This window comes from Filicampus tigris, chromosome 1 (genome assembly GCF_054856515.1).
Source record: "Filicampus tigris isolate MCC_2025a chromosome 1, RoL_Ftig_1.0, whole genome shotgun sequence".
In the NCBI taxonomy this organism is placed as follows: domain Eukaryota; kingdom Metazoa; phylum Chordata; class Actinopteri; order Syngnathiformes; family Syngnathidae; genus Filicampus; species Filicampus tigris.
In genome coordinates this window covers 39,507,351-39,518,726 of record NC_141217.1, presented here as the reverse complement: position 1 = coordinate 39,518,726, position 11,376 = coordinate 39,507,351, and the positions used below count along the sequence as shown (strand labels likewise).

The 11,376-nt window shown below is 47.6% G+C and overlaps 1 protein-coding gene across 1 annotated transcript in view; it reads left to right on the top strand.

Moving 5' to 3' along the window:
- The first annotated feature begins 2,293 nt into the window (after window positions 1-2,293).
- LOC147154062 (prospero homeobox protein 1-like) overlaps window positions 2,294-11,376 on the top strand; it is a 21,079-nt gene continuing 11,996 nt past the window's right edge. Inside the window, exons 1-5 of the mRNA XM_086040388.1 lie at window positions 2,294-2,626; window positions 4,260-4,649; window positions 5,346-5,921; window positions 6,421-7,668; window positions 10,365-10,472. Coding sequence (XP_085896514.1) covers window positions 4,314-4,649; window positions 5,346-5,921; window positions 6,421-7,668; window positions 10,365-10,472 — 2,268 coding nt within the window. The 5' untranslated portion in view covers window positions 2,294-2,626; window positions 4,260-4,313. The remainder of the gene's footprint in view (window positions 2,627-4,259; window positions 4,650-5,345; window positions 5,922-6,420; window positions 7,669-10,364; window positions 10,473-11,376) is intronic.

Sequence of the window (11,376 nt, the reverse complement as noted above, 5' to 3'; positions counted from 1 at the left end):
CGGGTTTCAGGTGTGTTGGAGCCGATCCCATCTGATTTGGGGCTAGAGGCGGGACCGGTCATCAGCCAATCACAGGGCAGATACAGACAAACAAACGTTCCCACCTCAGGACAATTTAGAGGCTTCAATGAACCTGCCATGCATGTTTTTAGAGTGTGAGAGGAAGCCAGAGGGGGAAAAAAAAAATCAACGCAAGCATGTGGAGAACATGCAAATTGCACACAGAAGGCCTGACCCGGATTTGAATCGGAAACCTCTCAACCAACGTCCATCACGCTATTAATCATTTTCAATTGGACAATTTGTTTTAAAACCTGAACAAGTTTCAGATTAACCAGCATCCCAGAATGCATTGTATTGGACTTCAGAGGTTTCGATTCAGAGGTTTCAGTCAATTTTTGTGCAATTGACTCTTCAAACTCTTTAGCTGAGCAGTTGAAGCATTTCAAAGTGATAATAAAAGGACATATTACAAATGGTCTATTGTCATGCCATAGGCTGCATGTACGATAAACAAAAAGCGCAAAGTGCAGTTTGAATTGAATCAGAACCTCAAGTCATGCGATTAGAGGTGCCAGGGGATATTTGGAAATAGTAAACAGCCACTCACAAAGGGAAAAGGTCAATTAAGCAGCATCATTGAGGTTTTCCTTAGGAAATGTATATTATATACAAATATAATAAATTATGCAAATATAATACATTATATATATATATATATATATATATATATATAGACTCACAAACACGTGTGTGGTGTGTGTGGGGAGGGGGGTTGCGTGCGTGGGGGTGTGGGGGTGTGTGTGCGTGTGTTTACACACTCAACGTCCCATTTTAATACTGCGAATTAGCAATTCCTCTGTATAGCAAACGTGCGTCTTCAATAATGTGTCCTCTCAATTTGTGCGGATAGGAGGGATGCTTGCAAAACAGAGGGCGCGCATGCACACAGGCACGCGCACACTGACGCAAAGAATTATTTTGGCCTCCGTGCAATACACATACACACATACAAAGAGCTTCTTAACAAATTAAAAATGAATGCGTACGTCGAAGTTACCAAAAGACCTAAATCGCACCTACGCGGTTGTCTTAATTCGTGTAAATGTTCCACGTCGTTTGCAGCAAATGGTCGAGTGGGAAACGAGCTCCGCGCGCGACTGTGCCACAGCGAGCCGCTGCCAAATAATTGTGGAGAGAAAATTATAGGAGGACGCTAGGCCCGCTTGGCGCTGCATGCAAAGAGAACCTAAGTGGCACGGAACTCCTCGTGCATGGGCGGAAGCAGTTTGTTTGCATTTTAACACTTAAACAACTTACTCAGGAGGAATTCAAGTGTGTTTGTCCGAGACAACCTGCTGATAATAAGAAAAGTGATTTTAAAAAGGCGCCCAATGTGCACAGAAGGAGTCCCAGGGCTGTCATTTGAGTGCTTACGTGTGTGTAACGTGGACCTTTGCGCAAAACGTGCAGTGGAAAGCGAACGTACGCTTAGACAGATTTTGACCCAAAGAAAAAGACGGACGGGGCCTCTAGTTTTTAAGCGCACGTTTTCGAGGTTTAAATGTAGTTACATTCGGCGCCAACAACAAACAAAAAAAGAATTTCACACATGACACGCGACTGTGAGACCCATTATGTCTTATTTTTTAGTCTTGTGAATTGCGTCGTTGGCTCCTCTTTTTCCCGAGCGGAACTTCCTTCACAACTCAGCAGAGCCACGCGACAAATAAGAACATTTGTAAATGTTGTATTATGGTAACAATATACATTCCATTGGCAATCTGGGGTTGTGACTTTTTTCCCCTATTTTTTTTACATGTATGCCAAATTTTGTTACCTCGAGACCTTTTACGCACTGCTGTTGACTTTACGGGCGCTCTTCCATCTTTGCGACACCAGGGAGGAAGTTGACACAATTTAAAGTAAGTTCTGCGTTTATTTGCGCGTGATCATAACAAGGGCAGACGTGCAGAGAGAGGCTAAATTTGGTTGTAAAATCAATTTAAATGACATTTCTTCAGGCAAACATAATCATTGAACACATAGAATAGGTTTTCATATATAAGTAGAAGTTGCTTTCCTAAGGCGTTTGGGCGTCTCGATCCGCGAGTGTCCCAGGCAGTCTTTCTGTTTTACCCTCATGATCGTCGTCCTCGCTTGTGCGCTCGCGGGCTCCTCTTAAATAAAAGCCGGCGGCCGGGGATCTTTTTCCTTATTGGTCAGGTGGGGGCGTTACCCCGCGTGACGCGGCGTCTTGGCATCCCTTCCTATCTCGCTCGTTTCTGCGTGCTTCTTGCGTGGAGTCTTGCAGTCTGTCAGTCACACGACTCGAGTGTGGAAAGTGGCGGACGGGCCGGTGCGCGCACGCCGCCCCACAACACCGGTCATCCTTCCGAGGAGGCAAGCGCTCTCGCTCCCCCCCCCTCACCCCCCCCCCCCCTCTCTCTCTCTCTCTCTCTCTCTCTAGCTGTCCCTCTCACGCGCGCTTTCCCTGGTGCACCCTGCACGCACACGCTCGCAAACTCTTGTCACAGCGTCGGCGCAGTCAATCACCGGCTCCCACCTACACGGCCACAGCGGATGCGTCTCTTTTCTGGGCTGAGCCCACTCGGAGGACAACCAAGTGAGTAGAAAGTTGCTCTGCTATCAACTTGATTTCCTGACACCGGAGGGCTCAGTTCGCCGAAGTGTGTGTTTGTATTTGCGTATAGTGTCCGGTCGGGTGTTTCGAGGTTTATATTTGGGTGGACAACTTGACGGGGGTTACGTTTAAATTTGGAAAATATTTCCAAACTATTTCTGCTGGCATGTCATGCGTGCGCGTGTCCCACTGAGGCAAAGTGGGAGCCCCGCGCGCGGGGCTTTCAATCACCAAGTTTGCTGTAAGCTTGAAATGAAATGCCCGACAGAGTTTGTGTCGGTTGATTTCCTGGAAAACTTTTTGAGCATTCTTAAAAATTACATTTTGCGCCCTAGAAGTGGGATGTTACTGTTTTGTGGAGACAGGTGAAAACGACTTGTCTCAAACTACCTTTAAGTCAATTGACACTTTTTTAAAAAATACGTATATTTCTTTTGTGTCTCAAATTCTATAACGTGTTCTACCACACACTTCTAAATTACTCCTGGTGTGTCTCACAGAGAGACACACTTTGCAGTCTCACAAATACAGCATAAGCAAGAGGCCACTGGTGGAAGGAGTGCACAAACATATATTTTTGTGTGTGTGTGTGTCTACATGAAGCCAAAGAGGGCAACAAAGGGACCTCACACATACAAAGACATCTGTCCAGTGTGTGTGTGTCCTGTGTGTGCATGAGAGAAAGTGAGAGAAAGTGAGTGAATAAGCCATTATTTTAAAACAGCTTGTGGGTTTGCTTGTTGGTGACACACACACACACACACACATGAACACGTCTCATAAAAACATGCGCTTGCTTGGTTGACAAATGAAAGTTGCTCATTTCTGGAGAAGAGCGGTTGCAGTTTGTCAAAGATCTCACTTAAGCATGCTTGAGCGGGTTGTCGTTTAAGACCATCCTGTGCTCTCTTGTAGGACGTTTCCTTTTTCATCTCAAATTCTCAAAACATATCAATATATATATATATATATATATATATATATATATATATATATATATATCACAATGTTTGTATAAAAACAGGTTCTATCATTTGCTGTTTTTTTGCCAGGTTTTAACAACCATTTTTATCATGTGAGCATGCATGTTAGAGACGGGAAATATAAAAGGAAATCTAAGTGTTGAGTATTCTAACATGTCGAAGAAAAAAGACATTTTAACATAGCTAATCACAGTTTTTGTTTTTGTTTTTTTGTTTTACCTTTTGAGAATTCTAAACAAACATTTCTGTGTTTAAAAGTAAAACTAAATCAAAGTGTAATTAGCTTTCAACTGAGGCATCGCGGTTACCACGTCTGCCTCAGAATTCTGAGGTTAGGATCTCGGCTCTGTGCCTGTCTGGGATTTCTCTGGGAACTCCGGCTTCCTCTCACTTTCAAATAACATGCATGCTATGATACTTGAAGACCGTAAATTGTGCACAAGTCTAAGTGTGAGTGTGAGTGTGAATGGTTTGTTTTCATTGTGTCCAATGACCGATACAGAGTGGACCCTGCATTCAACCCAAAGTCAGCTAGCGTGGTACAAAAACAAAAAAAAACAAAAAAAACACAACAACAAAAAAAAAAAAAATGAAAGGATAATTGTAATCTGTGTTTATGTCCCTTCACCCAGACTCAGTGCCTTTGAGAGGACCCCTGGTTATGCTCAGTGTAGCTGCCCTGCGTGATGCCTGATCATGACAGCGCCGCGCTCCTAACCAGACAGACCAAGCGCCGACGAGTGGACATCGGTGTGAAACGGACGGTGGGCAGTGTCACGGGGATCTTACTCGACAACATGAACCAATCCCACAGTCCCGATGGGGATGGTGATTGCTCGCTCATTGGTCGAGGCCACGGTGGTAGCAACGGTGACGGGGAGAAATCCAATGTTCTGAGGAAGTTACTGAAGAGGGCCAACTCGTACGAGGATGCCATGATGCCTTTCACTGGGGCAACCATCATCTCACAGCTTCTGAAGAACAATATGGGGAAGAATGGAGGGAGTGACTCCGGCTTCCAGGTACTTGTTCATTTTCAAAAGAAATGACTCTAAAAATGGTTGACTTGCAAATAACAAAAATGGGGTTAAAAAGAGGATGAAATCATTTATTTGACCCAACTTTTTGCTTTAAATAAACAAGTTGAGTTACTGGGGTTCAAGTGACTCATTTGTGTTACAAATTGATTCATTTGGATACTCTAAAAACAGTTGGGTCAAAAATAACCCAAACTGGATCAAAAAGAGACTAATCTAACATTTCGGATTGAATAAATAACCCAAAAAGTTGGGTCAAAGGAATAACCAACAATTCATTTTTTGGGAGGGGGAAGGGGGGAGGGGGGTCCTGTAGGTTATTCATTTGACCCAACTTCTGGGCTTAAATAAATAACCCAAAATGTTGGGTCACTCCCTTTTTGCCCCAATGTGGTTTGTTTTTTAATCAATATACAATAAAATGTAACAAGTAATGAGTCACATGACACCAGAGAGTGAAAATGGCTATTGGAGCACAATTGGTACATTTTCACTTACGGGTAAAGTCACTTTTGTTGCCAATGGTTGAGTCCTGTTGGCTGTGTGTTGAGCTATTTTGAGGGGACAATTGATTTACACTGTTCTATAATGTCTAGGTGCAACGTGTAATTTCTTCAGTGCTGTCCCATGAAAGTATCAGTCAGTCAGTCAGTAATTCTATACGACTGTTGTCCTTTTCAGGGCAGTGGAGCTCTATCCAGCGGCGGCTCCGAGATCCAGGCTGAGGATGCCTGCAGCAATTCCTCCTCTCAGGACCGGGACAGCCCGTCCGACTGCCTTTCGCCGGGACCTCTCCCTTCGGTCCCGCCGTCATTCGGACGACCGCTACCCCCATCCGACCTTGGCTCTCACGCTCAGCCGCTGTCCCTCTCCACATTCGACTTAGACAGGCTGTCGGACGAGCACCTTCGGGCCAAGAGGGCTCGGGTGGAAAACATCATCCGCGGTATGAGTCACTCGCCGCTGGTGCGGCCCAGCAGTGACGACCACAGCCAGGAAAGCAACCGCGACAACGCGAACGAGCGCAGAGGCGACAACGGCGGTCACGGCCACAGACGAAGCGACCGCGCTTCTTCCCTCCTCGGCTCTCCCGCTTCGAGGGCGGGAGGGGTCAGCGCTGGCGAGGTGTACCGGGAGAACAAGAGGAAGCAGCGCCTGCCTCAGCAGCAACACAGCTTTACCCAGCTGGTGTGTTCCAGGCAGGAGCAGCGGCAGGAGGAGAGGCGACAGCTCAAACTGCAGCTCGAAGACATGCAGGTGGGTCACCAACACGTGTGGCGGAAGTATCCACTCTATATTTTAGTAGGGGTACAAATATTGGTGTAAAAAGACCCTAGTAAAAGTAGAAGTACTGATTCAACTCCTGGACTTTCTATTGTCAAGTATATACAATACACATTTCAATATCTTGGTACGTGCTATGTAAAAAACGCTCTACACATAATAGTTTCCCTCTTTTGTTAACTTATGTTAAATAAAGAAGAAATATCTTCTTCAAATCATGTCACTGCTGTCACTATTTCTTTTCCATAAAATCTACCAAAAAAATCATCCAAAGTATTTATCTCACTCCACGCCACTGGTCACCAATCATCCACCTTTGACCAAAAATCAGGTCAAGCCAATGTTGTTGGCACATTACAAATTCAAAAGAAATGTTACTTTGATGGCACACTACACAATGAGCGGCTCAAGAACCACACTGGGCCCTCGGACCCTCACCTCAACACTCTCCTCTCGTACTCGTTCTGTTCAGAAGCAACTGCGCCAACTTCAGGAGAAGTTCTACCAGATCTACGACTCCGAGACGGAGGAGGAGGAGGAGGAAAACCGCGAGGTCGGCGAGGTGGACCGAGGCGGTGAGAGGGACGAGGACGGTAACCTGTCTGAGGACAGCATTCGCTCCGATGGCCTCGAGGAGAGGCACAGGGACAGAGGGCGGCGGCGCCATGACGAGCTGGCAGAGCTGGACCCGGGCCTCTTCCTGGACCGGGCCCGAGCCCTACTGCGACAACAGGCCTTGATGGATCGAGAGATGGAGGAGGACGCGGCGGGGAGGGCCGAGGAGACGGATGACGAGAGGAATGGGGAGAGGATGATGAAGAGGCAAGGGGGGAGGCAGTTAGCGGAGACACTGAAGCAGGAGCTCAATTGCGCCGTCTCGCAGGTCGTCGACACGGTCGTTAAAGGCTTCTCATCGCCCAAGCAGGCCGTCGGCCACCATCACGGCTGCCACAGCACGCCAGCTGCTCCTTCCTCTTCTTCCAACTCATCCTCTTCGGGCCCCTTGCCCTTTGGCCCGCTCCCTTCTCTCACCCCGGACCCTCGTTTCGGCGGCGCTGCCTTTGCCCTCAATCTTCACGGTGACGGCAGCCCCACCTCCAACTACCACTCCTCCAATCAAAGACTCCACTGCTTCGGCGACATGATAGTGCCGAGCCCGCTGGACTCGTTCAACGGTCTCAACGGCAGGCTAAGCGGGGTGCCGACACCCAACGATCAAACGGAAGCGCTGCCGCTGGTGGTGCGCAAGAGCGGCGGGAGCAACGGTGGCGGCGCTGACGAGAACGGCAACCCATCTCTACCTCCCCCTCCGCCGCCGCCGCCGCCGCCACCTCCTCACCACCCCTCGCTCCACCCCTCGCCTCTCACAGCCACTCTCGGGTTCAGCCCTCCGTCTTTTCGCCACCCGTTTCCTCTCCCGCTCATGGGCTACCCCTTTCACAGCCCTCTGGGATCGCACGGCGGGGGCGCAGGCTACACCCCGGGGCCCAAGGACCACCACCACATCCACTCCCCCCCAGATTCCATGGACATGGGCCGCGACACTGTCAGCCTGAGAACCAAAATGGCCACCCTTGGAGGAGGGCACCTTGGTCACCACCACAACCGGCAGAGCTCCCCGAGTCAACACGGGCCCGAAGGTTTGTCTCTGTCCCTCATCAAGTCGGAATGCGGCGACCTGGCGGATATGGCCGACATCTCCCCATACTCCAGCAGTACCGTATCCTTTTTCACTGCAAGACTGTTCGTGTGCGTTTGTGTGTGGTGTCTTGAGGTGGCAGCTGCCGACACCACTGGCGCAAAGTCTTTAATATCAATTAGTGCCCGCTAATTAGTTCCCTCTTGTTTCCGTGCCGAGAGGGGAAGATGAAACGAGGTGCGCCGGGTCTTGCAAGAGCGGGGAAGATTAAACAGGTCGCACGCTGCTCTCTCAACTTCTTTTAAGTCCGTGCAGCTCATGCCGTTTTCTCGCTTTCATCACACAGACTTTGTACATAAACGCTCAAAGCGAGTGCTTGGGGTGTGGCGGGGGGGCGCGTTGGGGGGGTTCCTTTGGGTCGACGCCTTGCACACAACAGCTCAAAGCTAATCACGTTTCAAAGAGAGCAAAAGACGCCGTGTGCCTCATTGATGCCAGTTTTCAAACGGCGCGGACGTTTAGAACGCCGTCTTCCTCCTTAAGTCCCGCCTCCCGGCACTTTGATTCGTTGGCCTTTGCACTCGGTTGCTCGGCAGCTGCAGTGTGTGCGTTCACCTGCGCACACATGCACATGCATGTTCGCCCTTTCCGAGAGCGTGCTTGCAGACAGGTGTTTACAGGTAGCATTTTATCTTTTCATTCCTAACCTTTTATATGGACGCGGCTTCTCAACCGTCACATTTACACACGCGCGAAACAGGGCCGGCAAGCACGCGCGGGTTGAAGAACAAAGTGGGGGGCAAAATAAGACTTTGAAGCTTACAAATAGGAATTCCTTGCAGTCGCAACGATTTGATCTCAGCGCTGCTTCAAGGCTCTGATGTTGTTGGACAAAAAATAATATTAGTCAAGTCCCTTGATCTTGCTGTTTTGTTTACTTTCCAAATGCTTTTCCATTCATTTAGGGAAAAGCAACCATTGAAATGACAGCTATCAATGATATCAAATTGTAATTGGCCATGAACTCGGGCAAAAACAAACACTTCAAATAAGAGGGCCTCAGACACTTTTCAGAAAATGTCACCGACTCAAGATAGAAGATGGCATGCAAAAAAGTAGAGTGATAAAAAGATGTACGGCAAATATGAATTCATTCTTAGGGTTTAAAATAACCATGGTAACTTTGGACTATTTCATTTGACGTTCACCCTTCTGCAGAAGGATAAACTTTGACGAGGGCGAGTGATCATTCACCAAGGTAAGATATATCAGTTCAAGCGCTCAGGTCTGTTTATACGGTAATCCTTTGTGCGGAGCTGAGCAGATGTACTCAATTCATTTATGAATTTGGTCCCAACCACCTCTTTCCTTGTGAGCTTAACAAACACACGCACACGTAGACACGCACACACCTGGCTGCAAGTTCAGGTTACAGCTCATGCAGTGAGTCGTTCACAAAAGACGCACGTCAGGATCAACGCACATGATAAAGAGACAATGAAGAGCAGGAAGGAGCATCAGCGCTCGCTTTGTTTATTCACTGGCTCACAGTTAACGTTTCAACACTTCACCACGCCGTTAGTCAAATTTGTGAGTTGTTACGTGGAAACGGGCTTCAGAGACACAGATGTGTGTTCTCCACTGTCCTCCCCAGCCCACAGTGACAGGTTGGCATGAATGTTAAACAGGTAATGGTGTCGCTTGATGTGAACTGGCGTATGCACGGCCGAATGAAAGATGGATGAGTGAGCAGGACTCACAAAGTGTTTGAAACGCAGCACTAAAAAGACAAAATGTCTGCTTTCTCTTCTTTCATCACCTAACTTGCTTCTTTGCAGCCATATCGGCCCCCCCGGGGCTGCTGCGCGCGTGTGTGCGCGCACTAATTGACCTTGCAGGGGGTTACATTGATTGCCTCGTCTTCACTGATAGATTATAGGGCTGTTAATGTGGTGGCAAAATGGCAGAGTGGTGGGGCACAGCTGTCGATGCGCACATGCACATGCGCGTGTGTTCCACGCACACACAAACATCACAAACATGCACACGTGGGCCATCACAGAGCAACTGAGGTCTCGACAATTTTTGTTTTGATGGTTTCCAAACAGTGCTAGCGGAGCAAATTAAATACACTAAATGTCGGGTTGCAAGAGGAGGCCTGTGTTTAAAAGTTCAACGCTTTCTGCACCCCCCCCCCCCCCCGCCCCCCAAAAAATGCCCTCTTGTTAATTATATGGTATAACCATTTTATGTTTACCCCCTGAAAATGTTTTTTTCTTTTTGGGAATTGAATTGTACAGATTATGTGTCACATTGACTTCAATGTTTTTTTTTTAACATTATACAAATTATATATTTTTTTAAAATAATGAATTGTATTTTATTTGCAAAGGTCGTATTACGTGAGATTGTGGTGCACCATCCAAATGGTAGGGTAGAAAAAAACCACAGCAGATCTATGATAAGTAAATCCATTCAGTAGTTTTGCTATTTGGTGACAAATAATTAATTCTTTTCATATATCATATACAAAGCTTTGGGGAAAAAAAAAGGTAAGAGACCGCAACAAAATGATCAGTCTAGTCAACAAATGTTCCTTTTCTGAAAGTGTCGTTGCAATTGGCCAAAGTCCACCGTTGATTTTGAATTTGTTTTGTCATGCTCTCTCGACCCCCCCCCAACCCCCCTAAGAACTGTGCATATTAGATAATGCTTGTTGTCCAGTAAACCCATCTTAGTCAACCACGGCTTGTTGTCGCCTTAACACCTCTCTTCAGATTCAAGAGGGTTTGTCTCCCAACCACCTGAAGAAGGCTAAGCTCATGTTCTTCTACACTCGCTACCCGTCCTCCAACATGCTTAAAATCTTCTTCTCTGATGTCAAGGTGAGCACTCGTGCCTTTCGCTTTCTCGGACAGCGAATTCCGTGTTCAAATCACAAGTGTTTCGTTCGCTCGAGTGTGCCTCCCTGCGACTTGGGGGAGCATCTCTCAAGCAAAAAAACTATTGGAAATAAAAATGCTGCATGCTTAGCTGCGGAGGAGGTCAGGTGTCCGGGCACATCACGCTAAATTATCCATCAAGCATTTTGTAGCTTGGGTATGTGTGCGTGTGCGCGTGTGGATTTGATACTTTGAGCATTTGCGTGAACACATGCATGCCGCAGATGGGTGCTCCAGTCTGTCACATCTTTGGATCACAATTAGAGTTTCTGGCCTTAATCGGCCTGCAGTGGGCAGTGGGTAGTGGGCAGTGGTGGGTGTATGTGGCGGGGGTCTCAGCAAACTCTTTCACCCTCCTCCATCCTGACCTCAACCTCGATCTCGTCGTGTCACTCAAAACACACACGGGGCTTTCGCTTTCAATGCGATATTCAACGTAGCAATTTTTGGAGGGCAGAAATGAAATATCAAATCATACAAAATTAATAAGACGGTGTGTGTGAAGTAAAGTTGATTTCAACTGACAGAAACACAGATGGAAGGTGTGTGTCAGCGTGTGGGGGTGTGTGTGCGTGTGTGTGTGTAGTGGGGGTGGATGATTCTGAGAAAATGACAGTGGGAGTGCACTGGGGAGGGGGGGGGGGGGTGGCGTAAATAAATGACAACAACGGCAGCATTAAAACAAAGCCGCTGATTGTTTTGTGTTTAAAGGCTGCGATGTGTTTTGTTGCAAAAGAGCATACGGCTCCTTCGTGGATCCGGGACATCGCATTCAAATGAGTGTGTGTGTGCACACGCCCGCTCGCACACACGCACACACACCAGCTGCCCTGAGGCTCATATCTGC